General features: G+C 42.6%; 1 protein-coding gene across 4 annotated transcripts in view; it reads left to right on the forward strand.

Annotated features, from left to right (window-relative positions):
* Positions 1-23,654, forward strand: part of LOC127951536 (elongation factor 2) — a 42,628-nt gene that overhangs the window by 3,751 nt on the left and 15,223 nt on the right. The window contains exons 4-13 of one of the 4 annotated variants that reach the window (XM_052549479.1): positions 63-274; positions 468-646; positions 808-913; positions 994-1,246; positions 1,320-1,515; positions 3,498-3,864; positions 3,951-4,304; positions 4,602-4,784; positions 4,864-4,996; positions 5,083-5,437. In XM_052549479.1, the coding sequence (XP_052405439.1) occupies positions 63-274; positions 468-646; positions 808-913; positions 994-1,246; positions 1,320-1,515; positions 3,498-3,864; positions 3,951-4,304; positions 4,602-4,784; positions 4,864-4,996; positions 5,083-5,276 (2,177 nt within the window). In that variant the 3' untranslated portion in view covers positions 5,277-5,437. Of the gene's footprint in view, positions 1-62; positions 275-467; positions 647-807; positions 914-993; positions 1,247-1,319; positions 1,516-3,497; positions 3,865-3,950; positions 4,305-4,601; positions 4,785-4,863; positions 4,997-5,082; positions 5,438-23,654 lie in introns of those variants that run through there. The other 3 variants (XM_052549480.1, XM_052549481.1, XM_052549482.1) reach the window with 3 other exon arrangements.

Below are 23,654 nucleotides of genomic sequence, written 5' to 3' on the forward strand. Positions count from 1 at the left end.
AGAGAATGTGCTTAAGTTTGTCTCCTTCATCTGACTGCATGTTAACTGTGTCTCCTGCTCAGGTGTGTGTGTTCAGACAGAAACGGTGCTGAGACAGGCCATCGCCGAGCGCATTAAGCCCGTGCTGATGATGAATAAGATGGACCGTGCCCTGCTGGAGCTGCAGCTGGAGCCCGAGGAGCTGTTCCAAACCTTCCAGCGCATCGTGGAGAACGTCAACGTCATCATCTCCACCTACGGAGAGGACGAGGGTGGACCTATGGGAAACATCATGGTGAGAACACGCTTTCATTCAGTAATGGATGAAGTGTTTCAATGCACCGTGTGGTCTGTGAGGAGAAACCATGCACCACTCTGATGAGCTGATGAGCAACAACCAGAATATCTGAGACCTGCGCTGATCTGTTAGTGAGCTGTAACCCTCATGATATCAGTTCCTTTAGCTTGTGCTCCTCTGTTTCTCTCAGATCGATCCAGTGATCGGTACCGTGGGTTTTGGATCTGGTCTTCACGGCTGGGCTTTCACTCTGAAGCAGTTTGCAGAGATGTATGTGGCCAAGTTTGCTGCTAAAGGCGAAGGTCAGCTGAGCCCAGCTGAACGCTGTAAGAAAGTGGAGGACATGATGAAGAAGCTCTGGGGTGACAGGTGAGATTCAGATCCATAGACGAGTGTGTAAACATGAAGCTCCTTTGTGCTGTATTTTCAGCATCATTCCTCCAGTCTTCAGTGTCACATGATCTTCAGAAATCAGAATAATGATTCCAGAAACGTTTCTGATTACCTGAAACTGTTATAAACTCGTGCAGGTATTTTGATCCAGCCACCGGTAAATTCAGCAAGTCTGCCAACGGCCCTGATGGAAAGAAACTGCCCCGCACCTTCGCCCAGCTCATCCTGGATCCCATCTTCAAGGTACCTTAAAGAGCCTCAAATCATAGTACAGATCTCCTGTTGATCCACCGGTGATCACACCTCACTTCCTCCATCTCTAGGTGTTCGATGCCATCATGAACTTCAAGAAGGACGAAGCTGCCAAGCTGATCGAGAAGCTGGACATCAAGCTGGACACCGAAGACAAGGATAAGGAAGGCAAGCCGCTGCTGAAGGCTGTGATGCGTCGCTGGCTGCCCGCCGGAGAAGCTCTGCTTCAGATGATCACCATCCACCTGCCGTCTCCCGTCACAGCCCAGAAGTACCGCTGCGAGCTGCTTTACGAAGGGCCAGGAGATGATGAAGCTGCTATGGGTATGATGCACTCATGTTCTTGTCTACTTTGCTGTATTTGAAGTGTCTGACTGTTGTCTTGTGTTCTGCGCAGGTATCAAGAACTGCGATCCTAAAGCTCCCCTCATGATGTACATCTCAAAGATGGTGCCGACCACAGATAAGGGGCGTTTCTACGCTTTCGGCCGTGTGTTTTCTGGCATCGTGTCCACTGGGCAGAAAGTGCGAATCATGGGACCAAACTTCAGCCCTGGGAAGAAGGAAGATCTTTACCTGAAACCCATCCAGAGGTGTGCAGCGCTTCTGACTCATTAACACTAGAGATGCACTGAAATTACTTCATTTAGCCCAAAATAGTAGTAATAGTTTACATTTATTCATTTAGCAGACGCTTTTATCCAAAGCGACTTACAGATGAAGACAGTGGAAGCAATCAAAAACAACAAAAAGAGCAATGATATATAAGTGCTATAACAAGTCTCAGTTAGGTTAACACAGTACACGTAGCATGGGGTTTTAAATAATATAATAAAAAGAAAATGGATAGAATAAAAAAAGAATGGAGCAAACTAGTTAGAGGTCTTTACACACACACACACACACAAAATTGCATAATAAATGAAAAGAAAAATAAAATACATAAAGATTAGATTGGTAGTTAGATTTTTTTTTATTTAAAGAATAGAAGTAGAATAGTGAGTGTTAAAGTTAGAGGGTCAAATAAAGATGGAAGAGATGTTTTAAGCTGATTCTTGAAGATGGCTAAGGACTCAGCTGCTCGGATTGAGTTGGGGAGTTCATTCCACCAGAAGGGAACATTTAATTTAAAAGTCTGTAAAAGTGACTTTGTGCTGCTTTGGGATGGGACAATCAAGCGACGTTCACTTGCAGAACGCAAGCTTCTAGAGGCACATGAGTCTGAAGTAATAAATTTAGGTAAATGGGTGCAGAGCCAGTGGTAGTTTTGTAGGCAAACATCAATGCCTTGAATTTTATGCGAGCAGCTATTAGAAGCCAGTGCAAATTGATGAACAGAGGTGTGACGTGTATTCTTTTTGGCTCATTAAAAATGAATCTTGCTGCCGCGTTCTGAATTAATTGTATGTAACAATGGGTTTTCTGGAATCACAAGCAGTTCTGTCTTGGCAAGGTTTAGTTGAAGGTGATGGTCCATCATCCAGGAAGAAATGTCTGTTAGACAAGCTGAGATGTGAATAGCTACCGTCGGATCATCAGGATGGAATGAGAGGTAGAGTTGAGTGTCATCAGCATAGCAGTGTATGAAAAGCCATATTTCTCAATGACAGAACATAATGATGCCATGTAGACAGAGAAGAGATGTGGTCCAAGAACTGAGCCCTGAGGCACCCCAGTAGTTAGATGTTGAGACTTTGACACCTCACCTCTCCAAGATACTTTGAAGGACCTATCTGATAGGTAAGACTCAAACCATTGAAGTGTGGTTCCTGAGATGCCATTTGCCAGTAGGGTTGATAGCAGGATCTGGTGACTAACTGTTTCTAAAGCAGTGGACAGATCAAGCAGGATAAGTACTGAAGATTTGGATTCCGCTCTTGTCAGTCTTAGAGCTTCAAGAACTGAGAGCAAGGCCGTCTCAGAATGTCCACTTCTGAAGCCAGATTGGTTGCTGTCAAGGAGATTGTTGTGTGAGAAATGTAGGGACTTGTTTGAACACCGCTCGTTCAAGTGTTTTTGCAATGAAAGGAAGAGAAACTGGTCTGTAGTTCTCTAAAAGAGATGGGTTGAGGTTGGGTTTCTTAAGTAGTGGAGTTATACGTGCCTGTCTAAATGATGAGGGAAAACACCAGTGTGGAGGGAAGTGTTGATGATGTGAGTGAGTGCAGGTACAACTGCAGGAGAAATGGCTTGAAGATGATATGGAATAGGATCAAGCGGGCAAGTAGTAGGGTGATTAGAAAGGATGAGTTTATATTCAAATATCAGACCCTTTTTTTTTTCTTTTTTTTTTTGAATTTTTTTTTTTTTTGAATTTTACTACAATCGGTTCATTCTATCTTAAAGCATTCTTTAGTAACACTTAAATGTAGGCTTTAAAAAAATAAAAATACAGAAGTGTGTAAACGTGTAATAGCGCCCCCAAGTGTATAACAGTGGAAACTCATCTTTGGCAGGGAAGTGTTTTCTTGTAAAAGACGAGAACTCGTCAGTGGCAAGGAAAGAGTTAAATGATTAAAACCAGGTCAGGAAACTGTGCACTACTTTTCTGATGCATAACGCTTCTCTATTCCAGGACCATTTTGATGATGGGCCGTTATGTGGAGCCCATCGAGGACGTGCCATGTGGTAACATCGTGGGTCTGGTTGGCGTGGACCAGTTTTTGGTGAAGACGGGGACCATCTCAACTTTCGAGCATGCCCACAACATGCGTGTGATGAAGTTCAGTGTCAGCCCTGTGGTCAGAGTTGCAGTGGAGGCCAAGAACCCCGCTGACCTTCCCAAACTGGTGGAGGGACTCAAACGCCTGGCCAAGTCTGACCCCATGGTGCAGTGCATCATCGAGGAGTCCGGAGAGCACATCATCGCCGGTGCTGGAGAACTGCATCTGGAAATCTGCCTTAAAGATCTGGAGGAGGACCACGCTTGCATCCCGCTGAAGGTCTGTGCATCAGTTTAGGGACTGATTTGTTTCCCCCTTGTTTTAGTTGATGTATGATGTGACCTGTGTATTTGGTTCTCCAACAGAAATCGGACCCCGTCGTGTCCTACAGGGAGACGGTCAGCGAAGAATCAAACCAGATGTGTTTGTCCAAGTCTCCTAACAAACACAACCGTCTGTACATGAAGGCCAGGCCGTTCCCAGATGGTCTTGCCGAAGACATTGACAAGGGCGACGTGACGTCCCGTCAGGAGCTCAAGGCTCGAGCACGCTACCTGGCCGACAAATACGAGTGGGAGGTCACCGAGGCCCGTAAGATCTGGTGCTTCGGCCCTGACGGAACTGGACCCAACCTCCTGATGGACGTGACCAAAGGAGTGCAGTACCTGAACGAGATCAAGGACAGCGTCGTGGCTGGCTTCCAGTGGGCCACTAAAGAGGTGAGATGTTTGGGGTTAACAGGGTTTGGTTTACTAGCCGTGCTCTTGATGTCCTGCTGGTCTGTGAGGAGAAATCATGCACCACTCTGAAGAAGTGATGGATAACACCTACCATTAATATCTGAGACCTCCACAGGAAATAGCCAATAGAAATTAGTTGTAATAGTAGTTTATTATGAATTTATTTTAATGCTTTTGATTAGATGTATAATACCAGTAACACAATTTTTTTTTTTTGTTGGATGTTGAATCAGTGTTGAGTCTCTTCAGTCCTCATGGTTGTGTTTCTGTGCTCAGGGTGTGCTGTGTGAAGAGAACATGCGTGCCGTCCGCTTCGACGTCCACGACGTGACCCTCCACACAGATGCCATCCACCGTGGTGGAGGTCAGATCATCCCCACGGCCCGCAGGGTGCTGTACGCCTGCCAGCTGACGGCCGAGCCCCGCCTCATGGAGCCCGTGTACCTGGTGGAGATCCAGGTGAGACTCCTCTTTCCTCTCGTGTGACTCCTCTTTATCATACGAGCGTCTCTCACCTGCGTCTCTCTTCCTCTCTCAGTGTCCAGAGCAGGTGGTCGGAGGCATCTACGGTGTGTTGAACAGGAAGAGAGGACACGTCTTCGAGGAGTCTCAGGTCATGGGAACACCTATGTTCGTCGTTAAAGCCTTTCTGCCCGTCAACGAGTCTTTCGGTTAGTATCAGTCTTCATCACATTTTCCTAGTCTCTATTAAACCATGTATGTCTGTGTCCAGTCTCTTAACATCTCTTGTGTGTAGGTTTCACCGCTGACCTGCGCTCTAACACCGGCGGTCAGGCCTTCCCTCAGTGTGTGTTCGATCACTGGCAGATCCTGCAGGGTGACCCCAAAGACCCCGCAACTAAACCCTACCAGGTCGTGGCCGAGACACGCAAGCGCAAGGGCCTGAAGGAGGGCATCCCGGCACTCGACAACTTCCTCGACAAGTTATAAATGGTCATTCCTTCCCTCTGCGCTCGCTTCCTCCCCTCAGAGTTCAGCGGAGGGACTGGACTGTACAGGGCACAAACACCACACCTTTATCACATTCTGACGGCAAATTCAAGTGGATTATGTAAATCTAACAAAGAAAATAAAAATGGAAAATCACTGGCCTGCTTGTGTGCTGTGCTTCATTGCCAGTGATGACATTTGTGTTTTCAATTTTATATTTCTAATTTAGTGTCTGTGCTAATGATCCAGTGCTGTAACTTAAGTCCAAATATTTCATGTAGTTTTTGAGCTCCGTAATTGTTCGTGATTATGTGAGATTTGTCAATCCATTATTTAAATAGTAACATCAGACCAGAAATTTTGAAAAGTTTGCTAGCATTAGCAATAAGCAAGTGACTACCCTGTCATTAGCACGATTAGCAAAGTTTTTATCATGATTAGCATGTTTGTTACCATGCGCCTAACATGTTTCTAACATGACTAGCATGCGAATACCATGTTGCTACCATTATTTTAGCATGATTAACATGTTTCTAGCATGATTAGCATGTCGCTAGCATGTTGTTAGCTTTTTCTAGCGTGTCTCAAGCATGATTAGCATGTTGCTAGCATGTTGTTAGCATGATTAACATGTTTGTTAGCATGATTTAAGCATGATTAGCATTTTTCTAGCATGTTAGCATGCGACTAGCATGTTGCTAGCATGATTTTACCATGATTAACATGTTGCTAGCATGATTAGCATATTGTTAGCATGTCGGTAGCATGATTTTAGCAAGATTAGCATGTTGCTATCTTGTTTCTAGCATGCCTAACATGCGACTAGCACGTTGCTAGCATTATACGCATTTTAGAATGATATAAGCATTTTAGAATTAGTATGTTGTTAGCATGTTTCTAGTGTGACTAGCATGTTGTTAGCATGATTTTAGTATGATTAGCATGTTGCTAGCATGATTTTAGCATGATTAGCATGTTGTTAGGATAGATAAGAAATATTGGACAGATAGATAGAAACAGTCATAGATAGATAGAAACAGATGGATAGAAATAGTCATTGATAGATAGATAAATTAGTTAGAGTTTGAATGAGTTTAAAATGATTAGCATGGAAGCTTGATTCAGGATTTGGAGCTTGGGTCATCTGAACATCCTGTCAATGAAAGTCTATGGGAAGAAAAAAACTATCCCCCCTAAAATGTTTAAATTCGACCACTGTATAAATAAATTTTAATATATAATATTAATATACATATAAATTAAATTACAATAAAGATTAAAAGCTTAATAATTTATTTTAAGTAACGTTTCCCTGGGGTCCACAGTTTATAAAAACGTAGTACTGGGGATTTAGCTGTTTGCTTTACACCTCGATCTAACCTGTTTTTTTTAATGCTTAGCTTAGCTCTCACTATATATTATAATAGTTTATATCATATTTTTTGTAACATTGTATAGGTATTAGCCTACTTATTTATGAAACTGTATGAAAATAGACGTTTAGATTATAGTTCAGGTTTATTTTGTATTATTTTTTACAAAATATATATATATATTTTTTTTTAAATATCTCAGTATAGCCTAGTGAAAAAGAAAAAAAGTTAACCATGCATTCAAAAATTTGCAATAGGCAATTATTTCATTTTATTTAAATGTCCACATTTTTGAATATTTAAATATTATATTTAAATATTCTCTTATATGTAATATAGAAGTCACTTCAATTATAATATTCGGTCCCTACATGAAGAGAGAGTCGGTGGTCTGCTGCGTGAGGAAAGTGAGTCTCCGGCTGCGCAAAGTGAGTCGTTCACTGAGGAAAGTAAGTCGTTCGCTGCGTGAGTCATTCGGTGCGGAAAGTGAATGGAAGTATGGTGCGGGTCTCTTTGACGCTGCAGGGAGCTCGTATGGGTCGATATTTTGGATGCCTGAGAGCTTCTTCCAAATACCACTATTTTGCACTTGGTGTAACCTAAAAATAACTGTATTACATTGTTCCTGATTGTTCCATATGTATCGTGTGAGGTTACTGGATCAGTTTTTAACGCAACAGTAACTTCCAGGCGTGGTAAAACAATGCAGAATTGCGAGAATCTCCTCTACTGCCGAGTTAACAACACACGTAAACAATCATCTTTCGCCGCAGAGCTCCTCGGCGCGTTGTGTTAGTGAGTCACGTGACGACATAACAACGAATCACACCAGAGCAGCAGGAAGGGGACGAGTAGCAAAGTGGGCCAGCCCGGAGACCTCCTAGTGGGAGGAGCTTTTGCCGCTAGTGGGCAGGACTTTACAAATGGGCGGGGTTTAAGCCGGGGTGAGCGCGAATGAGGATGGCATGAATTAGCGATACTAATGAAAAACAGATTTATGGTTTTCATTTGTTTAAATTTACATTAACAAGTGGTTGTTATATAATTTTGTGACAACTGCAAACATTCAAGTATATTAAATGATATTAATTTATAATTTTATCAGTATCAAGAAAATTAATGTGTAATTTAGAGCAATAAAATGTTTACTGAATGTTGTTTGTCTTTAATCTTTTTCTTTAATGCAAGTTTGAAATCTGAGGGTGAATTATATTGTGTAGATTGTTGCAACTACGTGGCTCTAGGTGAAGCAACATTACAAAAGGCCACACGTGGAAGTACATTTTACAAATAAACATTTAATAAAAAAAGAAAAAAAAATCAAAATAGTTATACAAGAATGAATTAAAAAAAACATTCCGAGACTTCAAGCTGCGGTAGGGAACTTTTGACTCTCTAGCGGTTAATAAACAGAACTGCTTGCGTCTTGCGGAAGAACATCGTAGCCGGAACTACTTCTCTCTGTTTATGTCTATGAAGAATCACAAAGGTACTGGGTTACTCCGCCGTGGTATCCCCGAAGCAATCTAAAATAGTCCGAATATAAACACTTATTAAAGGTGCACCCTAGTGATTCAGGGCAAGCTAAAAACACGGTTTGGAAAATGGATTCATGGTGTACTCGCTTATTATATACATTTTTCTACATTTTGAACACAAACAAAGTCACGGACCGCAGCTCTGATTGGTTGTTTCTTACCGGGAGCGATGGAGTTTCTGCAAATGGCAATAGGACACTGGGAGGAGCCAGAGGAGCTTGATTTTTTCACAGATTATCTGTCTCATATTCTACTGTCAGAACATAATGACAGGTTTAATAAATATGTAAAAATATATATTTTTTTAAAGTTCCCTACAGTACCTTTAAGAGGAAATATTAATTGTACTTAAGTCCAATTTAAGACAATCCTTTGCCCATCTCCTTTTTATCACCAACTCAATCACAGGTAACGCTCCACACCATTCAAGACTCAAGTTTTATTTGTTATATGACATACAAAAAGCGGTGAAATGTAGGTCTGGCATACTCTTTTTAGACTGTGCAAAAAATAAGAGAACATTAGATCCAAATAATGAAACAACAGGGGAAAACAATGATTTTTTTTTTGGAGATAATTAAATACAAATAATGAAATATACAAATTATTTTAAACTACTACACAGATGATTTGTAGAGATGTAAACAATGTGCAGTGAGGAGGAGTTGCATAGTTAGGTTGTGTCAAAAAAGTGCAGTGAGTTATTGGGTAGCCCTAAACAACCAGTCTATAAAGTTCAGTGGGTTTAATGTCCATGTTTAGTAGTCTGATAACATGAGGGAAGAAACTCCTCCTGAGCCTCTCCGTTTTTGCCATCAGACTGCAGAAGGGTCTGCCTGACTGTAGCAGATGAAACAGTGGATTTCCAGGGTGTGTGGAGTCTTTGAGTATCTTAACAGCCCTAGATTTACATCTTCTGGTGTGGATGTCATGTAGAGAGGAGAGAGATGTTCTGGAGATGTGCTCAGCTACTCTTTGCAGGGCATTTGCAGGTATTTGAAGCTGCTCACTCTCTCACACTGGGGTCCCGTTATTGATGATTGGGGTAGATCCACTGCTGCCTCAAATAGAAAAAGAGTTATTGTACAATATTATTACAATTTACAATATTACTGTTTCTACTGCATTTCTGAGCAAATAAATGAAGGCCTGGTGAGCATCAGACTTCAAAACCATTACAAAATCTGTTCAACCCCAAATTGTCCTGTAGAACAGATATTTAAGGAACCTGAGGTTTTAACCTGCTTGATTTTTTATCAGCATTGGAACACTTTGCTGCTGCTTTCACTATGGATTATATTTTTACTGGAATGAAGTGTCATTAGTCACTAAACATTCAGTCCAATGACATCGTAAAATAATTCACTGTTGACAAGTTAACATTAACTAAAGTACAATGCACATTTATGTGAGACGTCCACAGAAAGTAATGTCATTTACATTCCAACATTTGTCATTTAGGACAGTCTCTGACCATACCCCTAGAGCAATTTTAGGGACAAGCGCTGTTGCAAATGTCCACCTTTAACGTATGAACATAATTTATCCACACAAAGACCCACACACACACACACACACACACACTTTAGTCAAAAATCTTCAGACACAATAAATTACACATCTTGATGCATAGAAAAAAAGAAAAGAAAAAAAGCTTACAGGAAAGTGATCCTTTGGGTTTGCAGAGAGAGGCGGTAACCAGGTCACTGAAATGTAACTTCTGGCCACCCAGACTTGAACTTTCTGTAACAGAAAGTTTAAACATAATGTTTTTGTTTGTTTGTGTTTCCTACAATGACAACATTAATTCTACACCTCATACTGTTGATATGTAATGCATTCACAGCTTGCATTAACCCCATGACATTAAATAAACCAATCAAAAGACTCTGGAGGTTTGTACCGCCCACTTGGAGCTGAAGTCCCGCCCATTTGGAGCTGGCTCCGACCTCCGTTTATACCAGGATGTGAAAGCAGTGTTTGTTCAGGATTATAGAAGTAGAAGACACGAGCAAAGTATAATGAACGCAGAGGAGAGATATGTAAATTAAAATATTGATTCAATTACAACTGTATCCATCCGATACCAATACCAGGGTTGGCATCGATACTATCGATATTTAGATCGATCCGCCCACCCCTAACATCTGCCACAATGGTACGTATAAGACATATTATTATTTATTTTTAAACTCCATATCCTGCTATTTTGATTCCAGTACTAGTTTCTTATGTTTTCTCTTTGTTTGTGACGGACTTTGTGCGGTTTTAGTCACCTCGCCGGTCTGTTTAACGGCAGGTGTCAGGTGTGTTAGCACCGGCTTACCGCGGTCACGTGTTGCTGTCGTTCCCGCACGCGCGGTCTAATCAGCGTGCACACATCACATGTTTTGTAGGACAACCCGGAAGTTTGGTCTTCTAAGCGAACAACCATAGACGAAGCTAGCGACCCGGGAGAGACACTTCCTCAAACTTTATAAAAAAAAAAAAACACGCTCGCTCTTAATGATTTGCGCTGTGTATGAACACTTGTCCACTTTTCCATGAGAATATTGCCTATTCGTTTTTTTTTTCTTTTTCTAAATGTTAATAAACAAAACTAATTTTGTTTATGTGAGTCTATGAGATTTTTTAAAATCTTTTAGTAATTTTTTATTTATTCGTTTATTTTGTTATTTTATAAAAATCTTAATATTATTTTCTTTGTGATTAAGATTATTATGCCTTATCATTGTGCCTCAAATAAACATTAAAGTTTATCTTTCACTGTATTATGTTTGATTGTATGTTTGCATACCATTTGCTAATTCGCCAGAAAAAATCTCAGAAGCACTAACGTTAGCTATGGTCGTATCAATTTCCATTAGATGCTGGTTTACTTACCGGTATTGTAAAGGCCAGCATGAGGGACAAGGTTTATCGAGTCTCGGAAAGTAAAACTAGGGAGGGATACCGTTAGAGGAGTTATAATAGTGTTCTATGTATTTTAGATAAGTATACAAACAATGTCTGAACAGGCATAACACAGTTAAATTCCAAACATTTAATATAATAGTTGTATATAATTACATATGTTGAATTGAAAGAGAATCGTCCAATAGCATCAACAAATGCTTATTATAATATAATATAAATAAACCATATATGTTCCCTGAATAAACCATATATACTCATTTTGTTCACATTTTCTATATATTTTTACCTGATAATCCACAAGCCTCAATTGAGAGCCAGTGTAGTAATTTTTATCTCGCATTCACATTACCGTGAGCTGACTGGAGTGTAATAGTATAAAAGTAGTATACAATAGTTTAACATTTATTTTTGGTATTTGTCAGACAGGCGACTTACAGTGCATTCAGGCTATACATATCAGCGTGTTCTCTGGGAATTGAACTCGCAAACTTTTGCACAGTTAATAAAATTTTCTAATAACTGAGCCACAGAAACCTTACAGAAAGAGTTGTAGTAAACTTCTTTATTTTCATAAAATAAGTAAACTGAAAACAAACTATATACTAATTGCAAAAACTGATAATGCACACAACAGGTCTCTACAAGGAAAAATTGCATATTTGCTACAATGGGTGGTTGAATATTTCAGGGAGTATGAATGATCTTCCAAAATTTGTCCAGTGGGAACATCGTTTGTGGATAAAATCAAAACAGGGACATTTTTTTCCCCCTGCAGGAAAATGACAGCTGCAGATGCGAGAATGGACACTGGGCTTCCGGTCAGCTCGTCTATGGATAAATTCAAAATAAGCAATATTAGTTTTATGGAAGTCACACGTCACGTAGCAGCGCTTCCGTGTCCAAACGCTCTATCAGTTACCACGAGAAAACAACAAAAGGTGCTAATATAAACTCACAATGTGATAGAATACTAGCGAAAACGTTGTAATCTTAACCTTTAACTCCATACCTTAACTTTCATAACTTTCAATAGATTAAATTGATTTGCCAAATTGCATCGACTGCTTAAAAAAACATAAAACACTAATGTTTCAGGAGTTTGGGACACATGGTTAATAAACAATATTTAAGATTAAGTTTTTTCAGAGCTTTGTTAGATGCCAGTGTTTTCTATCACAGATATGCAGGTGTTTGATTTAAAAAAGTTTCACTTTTAACAAACAATTTCTTATGATTTTGAATCTACATTTAACCTCAGAACGCTCTCAAAGTAAAAGAGTTAGATTGGGCTGTGCTTTAAAACTCAATTATAGTCTTAATTTAAGTAAAGGATTTCAAAGTTAACCCTTTGCATGCTTTAAATGTTTCAAAATGATTAAATATGAAATCAATTACTTTAATAAATGTAATTGAAATGCTTACTATTACATTTCCAGTTTGCCTTCCCAACACTATTTATGTTTAATATAAATTTCACATTTGATCTCTACTTCATAATGTTTAATTTCCTTTGTGGAAGAAATGAACCCAATGCTTTAGGCCTACAGAAGTTTTGATGTTTTAAGGATCAGGACAATCTCATCTAGAAATCCTAAGAGGTGTTTGTCAAGAAATGCTTGAGTTTTGATGTTGAATGTGTCTCTTCCAGGTGAACTTCACAGTCGACCAGATCCGTGCCATCATGGACAAGAAGTCCAACATCCGAAACATGTCCGTGATTGCGCACGTGGATCATGGGAAATCTACGCTGACCGACTCTCTGGTGTCTAAGGCTGGAATCATCGCTTCGGCCCGCGCCGGAGAGACCCGCTTCACTGACACGCGCAAAGATGAACAAGAGCGCTGCATCACCATCAAATCCACGTAAGACACCTGCAAATAAAATGTATATATAAACATTATCATGCACAACTAAACCTGGAAATATCAGGCAAATTTATAAAATGACAAGTCTGAGTAAATGCAATTTAATGGATGATGTCCATATTTCCTGCTCGACTGAACTTACAAATAGAATATTGCATGTGATTAACTTTGGGATTTTCAAAGTTTCAAGTCTGATAGGAATAATATTTATCATGCATTACTGTATCTGGAAATATCAGGCTGTTTTAATTTTAATTTGCAAGCCATTGAAATTGCAATTAAATAGATGTTTGTGGTATAACAAAAACTTTAATGCAAATAAAATGCTTTTAAGTAGATATAGACATCATGCATGACTAAATCTGGAAATATCTGGCAGTTAAAATGGCAGTCCTGTAAATAAATAAATGGATTATAATCTTTATAGTACATATAAATGATGTTCAGCAGGGTGTGTGCTTTTTTAGTGCTACATAGTGTTGAGTCATATTTTCATACACTTAAGAATATTTTGTTAGGGGTGGAACAATGTATTGCAAAACAAACATGTCATTTATAATCCACCTGAATGAAAGTTTAGATAGTTTAGCATTGCATAAGGTAAAACCAGGAGGTCGTGGATGTGAGGTTCCATGTTCATAAATTAGAAAACTAAAATGCATTATTCAATAAAATACAATGTTTTGAGTGCTTGTAGTGAAGGACAGAGTGCTAGCAGTTATTTACTATGCATTGTCTTGTTCGTTTTCTTTAAGTTCAAGTTCAAGTCTGCTTTATTGTCAATTCCTCCACATGTACAGTACATACATACAGAGAATTCGAAATTGCGTTACTCTCAGACCCCCGGGGCACACAAATAACATTAACATTAAAGCCTAAAAATCTAGATAAAAATATAAAATGTAGATGCAACTATACAATAAGGGAATGTTAAAAAAGACATATAATAAAATTAAAAATAAAGTTAAATAAAGCAGCGCAAAGCAAAAGGCAGATAGAGTGCAAATCAATGAAGTGAACAACAGTGCAGATAAAAGATTATTTATTGCAAAAACAAAGCTTATTAATTCTGATTAAAGTGGCAAAGGGCTCAAGAGCAGTTATTTTATTTAACTGACTGATGAGGTAGTGGAATGACGTCAGTTCCATGGAGAATGAGGTAGTGAGCAGACCAATGCTGCACAAAGTGACTGGTGCATGTCATCTTATATTAGTGGTGGGGGGAGTGTCATAGTTCAGTGGTGCCTGGGGCAGAAGAAGGGAGGGGGGAAAGTTTGGGAGTAAGTTCAGCTTCCTGACAGCCTGGTGGATGAAGATGTCCTTCAGTCTGCTGGTCCTGGCCTGGAGACTCTGCAGTCTCCTCCCTGATGGCAGCAGACTGAAGAAGCTGTGTGATGGGTGAGTGGGATCACCTGCGATGCAGAGGGCTTTGCGGATGAGACCGGTTCCATAAATGTCCTGGAGGGAGGGGAGAGAGACACCAATGATCTTCTCAGCCACTGTCACTATGCGTTGCAGAGTCTTTCGGCAGGACGCGTTGCAGGCGCCATACCACACAGTGATGCAGCTCGTCAGGAGGCTCTCGATGGTGCCTCTGTAGAAGGTGTACATGATGGGGGGCGGGGCTCTGGCTCTCCTCAGTTTGCGGAGGAAGTAGAGACGCTGCTGTGATTTCTTGGCCAGTGCTGCTGTGTTTTCAGTCAAGGAGAGGTCCTCTGTGATGTGCACACCCAGGAACTTGGTGCTGCTCACTCTCTCCAAAGTCACACTGTTGATGGGCAGAGGAACGTGCTGAGTGTGTGCTCTCCTGAAGTCAACAACAATCTCCTTTGTCTTCTCCACGTTCAGAGAGAGATTGTTGTCACTGCACCACCCGGACAGGCGGCTCACCTCGCTCCTGTAATTTGTCTCATCTTTGTTGCTAATGAGACCCACCACTGTCGTGTCATCTGCAAACTTAATGAAGAGGTTGGAGCTGTGTGACGGTGTGCAGTCATGGATCAGCAGAATGAAGAGGAGGGGGCTCAGCACACATCCTTGGGGGTCCCCAGTGTTCAGTGTGCTGGTGCTGGATGTGTTGCTGCTGACCCGTACTGCCTGAGGTCTTCCAGTCAGAAAGTCCAACAGCCAGTTGCACAGCGAAGTGTTGAGCCCCAGCTGAATCAGCTTGTAGATGAGCTGTTGAGGGATGATTGTGGTGAATGCTGAATTGAAGTCTATGAACAGCATTCTGACATATGAGTCCTTTTTGTCCAGATGTGTGAGTGCTGAGTGGAGGGTAGTGGCGATGGCATCATCATCGGTCGAGCGGTTGGAATGATATGCAAACTGGAAGGGGTCCAGGGAGGGGGGGAGGGCAGACCTGATGTGGTGCATGACTAGCCGTTCAAAGCACTTCATGAGGATGGGGGTAAGTGCAACAGGAAGGTAGTCATTGAAGCAGGATGGAGATGGCTTCTTCGGGACTGGAATGATGGTGGTAGTTTTAAAACATGTGGGAACAACAGCCTGTCTCAGTGAGATGTTGAAAATGTCTGTGAAGACATCAGTGAGTTCTGCTGCACAGTCTCTCAGTACACGCCCAGGGATGTTGTCTGGAGCCGGAGCTTTGCGTGCATTGATCCTACTGACGGATCTCCTCACGCTGTCTGGGGTCAGCGTCATCACATGGTCACCAGGAGGAGGTGGAGTCTTCTGTGCAGTGGTGCTGTTTTGTTGCTCAAAGCGAGCGAAGAAGGTGTTCAGCTCGTTCAGCAGAGAGATGTTGTCACAGGTCCGTGGTGGGGGCTTGTAGTCCGTAATGGTCTGTATCCCCTGCCACAGGTTCCTAGTGTCTCTGCTGTCGCTGAATTGATGAGCTATCCTCCTGGAGTGCTGTCTCTTAGCCTCTCTGATGCCGCGGGACAGGTTGGCCCTGGCTGTTCTCCGGTCCACCTCATCTCCAGCTCTGAAGGCAGCGTTCCGTGTCTTCAGAAGTCTGTAGACCTCCCCTGTCATTCACGGCTTCTGGTTGGTCCGGACAGTGATGGTTTTTGTGACCGTTACATCATCAATACACTTGGTGATGTAGGCAGTGACAGTCTCTGAGTACTCCTGGAGGTCAGTGGTGTTATTGCATGTGGCAGCCTGTGTTGAAGCATTCTTGAAGAACCTCTGATGATCCTTCTGGCCACACTTTAATCTGTTTGTAAACTGGTTTGGCGACTTTAACGAGTGGTCTGTATGCAGGCATTAGAATAACAGTGATGTTGTCTGAGGCTCTGAGGTGGGGGAGGGGGGAGGGCTTTGTAAGCTCCTCTCTGTGTGGTGTAAACAAAGTCCAAAATGTTATTTTCTTGTGTTGGAAAGTTAATGTGCTGGTGTATTTTTGGAAACACACTCTTTAGGTCAGCATGGTTGAAATACCCAGCTATGATGAGAAAAGCATCGGAGTTGTGCTGTCTGTTGCTCACTGATGTGCTGGTATAGTTCATTTAGTGCGTCGTTCCTGTTGCTGATGATGTTGAACGGGGCAATGAGCAGTATTGCAGTATATTCCCACGTCAGATAGAACGGCCGGCACTTAATAATCATAAACTCCACCAGGGGTGAGCATTGTTTGTTGATCACAACAGTATCGCGGCACTTTATTGCTCAAAGAAAAATCTATTTTGTTGTAACTAACATAACATTCATAGTAGGCCAAAACAGCCAATCATCTATGACCTGCTCACTAGAGTGTCTGCTTTACGAAGAGTTAGTTGTTGATTTCCCTTCCATGGCTGTTTCTCAGTGCTATCTCCATGTACTACGAGCTGGCTGATAACGACCTGGCCTTCATTAAGCAGTGTAAGGATGGATCCGGTTTCCTCATTAACCTGATTGATTCTCCTGGCCACGTGGACTTCTCCTCCGAGGTCACAGCTGCTCTGCGTGTCACCGATGGAGCTCTGGTTGTGGTGGACTGTGTCTCTGGTAAACCTCTTATTCGTTTAGTTTTTTTTCTACTGTGGTTATACATCGAAGTGTTGTTGATATTGGTCTGAAGTCAAATTAACAATTTTAAATTGTACCAAAAGTCTATAAATATAAATAAGCTTTCTATTGCTCTATAGTTCGTTAGAAGGACAATATTTGTCTGAGATATAACTATTTGAAAATCTGGAATCTGAGGATGCAAGAAAAAAAAAATCTAAATATTGAGAAATCATCTTTAAATTTGTTTAAAATGAAGTTTTTAGCAATGCATATTACTTAATTACTAAAATTAAGTTTTGATATATTTACAGTAGGACATTTACAAAATATCTAAATTGAACATGATCTTTTATTATTTTTGGCATTAAAAGAATTGTTGGCCATCCATTTTCATAATCTGAAAACACGTTTTATATTAATATGACTTTGCATCTTGAGTCTTTATAGATTTGAACTGTAAAGCAAGTCAGAAAAAGATTAAGAACAGCAATGCATAAAAACTTTCCATATTAGTTTGAAAATGAGTTAAGCTATTGACAAAATGAAGAAAGCTTATTTGATGACCATTTTGCACTATATTTGTTTATGCTTTAATCATGAACTCACTAGCTTTAAATGACTGTTTCTCCTTGGTCTTTAATTGAACTTCATGATGTCAGTACTAGTCCGGGTTTATGTGAAGAGAATCTGCTCAAGTTTTGTCACCTTCATCTGACTGCATGTTAACTGTGTCTCCTGCTCAGATGTGTGTGTTCAGACAGAAACGGTGCTGAGACAGGCCATCGCCGAGCGCATTAAGCCTGTGCTGATGATAAATAAGATGGACCGTGCCCTGCTGGAGCTGCAGCTGGAGCCCGAGGAGCTGTTCCAAACCTTCCAGCGCATCGTGGAGAACGTCAACGTCATCATCTCCACCTACGGAGAGGACAAGGGTGGACCTATGGGAAACATCATGGTGAGAACACGCTTTCATTCAGTAATAGATGAAGTGTTTAAATGCACCGTGTGGTCTGTGAGGAGAAACCATGCACCACTCTGATGAGCTGATGAGCAACTAACCAGAATATCTGAGACCTGCGCTGATCTATTAGTGAGCTGTAACCCTCATGATATCAGTTCCTTTAGCTTGTGCTTGTCACGCTGTCTAGTCTCTGTTTCCCTGGGTGTCCACTAGTGGGCTCACTTCCCCTTAGGCACTTCACCGTAGGCACTAGAATTCCTCTAGTCTGGTCTTGTCTTCACAGTAATTGCACTCCTGTTAATTGCACCAGGTGCAGGAACTTTATTGTCATTAGCCTCCCTATATATTCCAGTCTTTTCCTGTTGTTTGTATGGAGTCCTTACCCTTCGTGTGAACAGCTTTCTCGTCCCCCGAGATTCCTCCTGTCTGCTTGTCCTCCGAGTCATCTCGCATTCCGAGTTCCCTTTTCCTGTCCCTTTCATTTGTTTGTTTGTTTGGACTGGTTTTGAGCTTGGCTGTATCCGACTACGATTTGGATTACCATATTAAAATACCTGCAATTGGATCTCTCACTCTCCCTGTGTCTTTCTGGGTACACGATCGTCACAGAAGGACTCCATCCCAACAGATCCAGTGGTATGTCCTTTCATGTCTCCTCCCCAGCCAGTATGGTGGAACGGAGGGTGAAATACCTTAAGTTAACCACCGACCACAGTTGACCCTCCAGATTCGAGTCATATTCCCGTTGATCCTCCAGAGTTGAGTCAGGTTCCAGTTGACTATCCAGAGTCGAATCAGGTTCCTGTTGACCATCCAGAGTCGAGTCACATTCCAGTTGACTATCCAGAGTCGAGTCAGATTCCTGTTGACCCTCCAGAGTCGAGTCAGGTGCCCGTCGAATTTCCAGAGTTGAGTCAGGTTCCGGTTGACCCTCCAGAGTCGAGTCAGGTGCATGTGGTCCCTCCAGAGTCAGGGTTAGTCACCGTTGACCTTCCAGAGTCAGGGTTAGTCACCATTGACCCTCCAGAGTCAGGGCTAGTCACTTTTGACCCTCCAGAGTAAGGGCTAGTCACTTTTGACCCTCCAGAGTCGGGGCTAGTTACCGTTGACCTTCCAGAGTCAAGTCAGGTCACTGGTGATCTTCACGGACAGAGTCAAGTCACTGGTGATCTTCAAGGACAGAGTCAAGTCACTGGTGATCTTCAAGAACCGAGTCAAGTCACTGGTGACCTTCAAGGACCGAGTCAAGTCACTGGTGATCTTCAAGGACCAAGTCAAGTCACCGGGGTTCTTCATGGGAGAATTCAAGTCACTGGTGATCTTCAAGGACCAAGTCAAGTCACCGGGGTTCTTCATGGGAGAATTCAAGTCACTGGTGATCTTCAAGGACCAAGTCAAGTCACCGGGGTTCTTCATGGGAGAATTCAAGTCACTGGTGATCTTCAAGGACCAAGTCAAGTCACCGGGGTTCTTCATGGGAGAATTCAAGTCACTGGTGATCTTCAAGGACCAAGTCAAGTCACCGGGGTTCTTCATGGGAGAATTCAAGTCACTGGTGATCTTCAAGGACCAAGTCAAGTCACTGGTGATCTTCAAGGACCGAGTCAAGTCACCGGGGTTCTTCATGGGAGAATTCAAGTCACTGGTGATCTTCAAGGACCAAGTCAAGTCACCGGTGATCTTCAAGGACCGAGTCAAGTCACCGGGGTTCTTCATGGGAGAATTCAAGTCACTGGTGATCTTCATGAACAATGGCAAGTCACCATTGATCTTCATGAACAAATACAAGTCACCAATAATCTTCATGAGCAGAGTCAAGTCAGCACTGATCTTCTGGAATCCAGTATAAACACCATGGGATTACCAGAGTCTCGTCACTCCTCTGTGGAATTACCAGAGCCTCTCCACGTCTCTAATGAACTACCAGAACCGTTCCACGTCTCTGCTGAACTACCAGAGTCTCTCCTCGCCTCTGCGGAACATCCAGAGACTCATCATGTCTCAGTCGATCTCTCTGAGCACCCGACTGTTCCTGTTGTGGCCACGGAGGCTACCCTTAACATGTTCATGTTCTATGTTTCTGACTTGCCCAACCAGACTTGTCCTCTGCTCTGCCCTGGGGGGCGTCCGTCCTGACCACACGGTTGTGGTGGTCTTCTGCTCCACCCTGGGGGGCTTCTGGTTCGGCCGCATGGTTGTGGTGGTCTTCTGCTCCGCCCTGGGGGACTCCGAGCTCGACCATACGGACTTGGTGGTCTTCTGCTCTGCCCTGGGGGGCACCCGTTCCGACCACACGGTTGTGGTGGTCTTCTGCTCGTCCTAGGGGGTTTCCGCCCTGACCACATGGTTATGGTGGTCTTCTGTTCCGCACTGGGGGGCGTCCGTCCCGACCACACGGTTATGGTGGTCTTCTGCTCGTCCTAGGGGGTTTCCGCCCTGACCACATGGTTGTGGTGGTCTTCTGCTCTGCCCTGGGGGGCGTCCGTCCCGACCACGTGGTTATGGTGGTCTTCTGCTCCGCCCTGGTGGGCATCACGTGATGTCCTTCTTGGACTTGTGTTTTTGTGTTTCTTTTTTTGTTGTTTTTCTGTCTGTCTTTCTTTCTGTTTCCTCCTCTGGACCTGGCCCTCCGTCCTTCCCCCTGATCCTCTGCTGGTCCACCTCCCTCCTGGGTTTCTTGTCTGTGTCTTTCGTTCTTTTTCTCTCTAAGGACCTGGCCCTTCGTCCCTCCCCCTGATCCTCCACCGGTCCACCTCATTCCTGGGTTTCTTGTCTGTGTCTTTCGTTCTGTTTCCCTCTAAGGACCTGGCCCTCCATCCCTCCCCCTGATCCTCCGCTGATCCACCACCCTCCAGGACTCCTTGTTTTGTGTTGCACTTCTCTTGTCTCTGTTTCCCAATTTTACCTGGTTGTCTTGTCGCTGTTTCCCCATGCTACCTGGTCCTCTTGTCTCTGTTTTACCATTTTATCTGGCCACCCCCCCCCCCAATCATCCTCCGACTCTATTGTCATTAGCCTCCCTATATATTCCAGTCTTTTCCTGTTGTCTGTATGGAGTCCTTACCCTTCGTGTGTCCAGCTTTCTCGTCCCTTGAGATTCCTCCTGTCTGCTCGTCCTCCGAGTCATCTCTCATTCAGAGTTCCCTTTTCCTATTTGGTTCTTTTTTTGGACTGTCTTTTTTGGTTTTGACCCTTGGCTGTATTAGACTAGGATTTGGATTATCATATTAAAATACCTGCAATTGGATCTCTCACTCTCCCTGTGTCTTTCTGGGTGCACGATCGTCACAGTGCTCCTCTCTTTCTCTCAGATCGATCCAGTGATCGGTACCGTGGGTTTTGGATCTGGTCTTCACGGCTGGGCTTTCACTCTGAAGCAGTTTGCGGAGGTGTATGTGGTCAAGTTTGCTGCTAAAGGCGAAGGTCAGCTGAGCCCAGCTGAACGCTGTAAGAAAGTGGAGAACATGATGAAGAAGCTCTGGGGTGACAGGTGAGATTCAGATCCATAAACAAGTGTGTAAACATGAAGCTCCTTTGTGCATAATTGGCAATTTAAATATCTTCTAGCTTATACACTTCCATTAGAATATTTTTAAAGTCTCTTCTGCTCACCAAGTATTTTTGATACAGCTGTATTTTCAGCATCATTTCTCCAGTCTCCATTTCTCACATGATCTCCAGAAACCATTTTAATGCTTCAAGAAACATTTCTCATTATCTTAAACCGTTATATAAACTATTTTTTTGTAAACCGTGATGCATAATTTTTTTTAAGGATTCCTTTAATGGGGGCAAAGGGCATTTTATTTGAAATAAGTTTACTTTCGATCAATTTAATGCACTTTTAATGAATAAAAGTATGCATACGAAGGCGTTTATAGGTTGATCTGTTGTCTTAAGGTTATTTGACTTGCACTATAAACATCTGCATGAACAGTAGAGTAAAAACGGAAAGCTATCTGTCAGCTATTACTCATTCTCTGCTGCTCGTGCAGGTATTTTGACCCAGCCACTGGTGAATTCAGCAATTCTGCCAACGGCCCCGATGGAGAAAAACTGCCCCGCACCTTCACCCAGCTCATCCTGGACCCCATCTTCAAGGTACCCCATCTTCAGCCTCAAACACTAGTGCAGGTCTCCTTCGGATCCACCGGTGATCACACCTCACTTCCTCCATCTCTAGGTGTTCGATGCCATCATGAACTTCAAGAAGGATGAAGCCGCCAAGCTGATTGAGAAGCTGGACATCAAGCTGGACACCGAGGACAAGGATAAGGAAGGCAAGCCGCTGCTGAAGGCTGTGATGCGTCGCTGGCTGCCCGCCGGAGAAGCTCTGCTTCAGATGATCACCATCCACCTGCCGTCTCCCGTCACGGCCCAGAAGTACCGCTGCGAGCTGCTTTACAAAGGGCCAGGAGATGATGAAGCTGCAATGGGTACGATGCACTAATTTTCTTGTGTCTACTTTGCTGTATTTGAAGTGTCTGACTCAGGGTCTCCGCAGGGTTGTAACCTTGGGAGTGTGTGTGTCTCTATTTCTCTTTCTCTCGCTCTCATGCAGTGGTGACGCGTTCATATAAACGGCACCTAAACGCTGTAAAAAATATTATGACATTTTCATTGTTTATTAATAATAAAGTTAATAAGATAATAATAATAATAAAGTTTTTCTGTGTCAGCTGCAGAGATGAAGTTGACACCGACTCGCGATCTTCGCAGTAGTGAACGTGCCGGAGAAAAATGCATTTCTTACGGATTAGACTATAGCCTACTTTTAGTTTTGAATGTTCCGTTTAAAAGTAGAAATTTCAAGCTTTTTGTAGATAATAGATATAGGATATTTCTAATGTGTTTAGGTCTGTGAGGCGAGTAGCCTAGGCTACCTATACGCTGAGTTTCAGTTCATGTCTGAACGTGTTGTGATTATACAAAATAATGAAACATGGATTAAAATCAAGATAAAATGAATACCAAACGAAATTAGTTTCAAAGGGAGGCTTTCGGAATGACGTCACGCGATGTGTACGTTGGGCGGTTCAAGCTGGTAGCTTGGAGGCAAACCTCTGCTCCGCGAGTTTACAAAGTAAATATGGGCAAGTGCAAGTTTTCGGATCTCTGGCTGGAGGACGCACAGTTTAAAGACTGGCTTAGGCCAGTAGATGGAAACAGCTGAGAAGCTTTTTGCAACGTTTGCAAGAAAATGATAAATATTACTTGAATGGGAGTGAAGGCACTTAATTCCCACAGGGAGTCTACTAGCCACCAAGCCAGGATGCGGGGACGTAACACCCAGCTACCGCTGTCGCTGTTTTGCGCCGGACCAACGGCTACATTGACGCCATCAACCTCCACTGCTCCCTCAACCTTTCCTGCTCGCTCCTCGCAGTCCACTGCCAGTAATCCTACCACCAGCATACAGACGATCTGCACCACCACCGTTACGCTACAGGCTGAAGTACCATGGTGTTTAGACTTGGCAGTGAAACACCACTCGTTCAAGTCCAATGATGGCATAGGAAAGCTGTTTAGCATGATGTTCCCGGATTCCCAAATCGCCAAATCATTCGCTTTGGCCAAAGACAAGACCAGCTACATGACCAAATTTGGCATCGCCCCCTATTTTAAGAAGCAACTGGTTGAAGCTATAAATCATACCGGACCATACGTACTTATGTTTGATGAGAGTCTGAATGAATTGTCAAAGACAAAACAAATGGACATACACATTCGTTTTTTGGAGGATGGCTGTGTCTGCTCAAGGTATTTT

This window comes from Carassius gibelio, chromosome B2, assembly GCF_023724105.1.
Source record: "Carassius gibelio isolate Cgi1373 ecotype wild population from Czech Republic chromosome B2, carGib1.2-hapl.c, whole genome shotgun sequence".
In the NCBI taxonomy this organism is placed as follows: Eukaryota; Metazoa; Chordata; class Actinopteri; order Cypriniformes; family Cyprinidae; genus Carassius; species Carassius gibelio.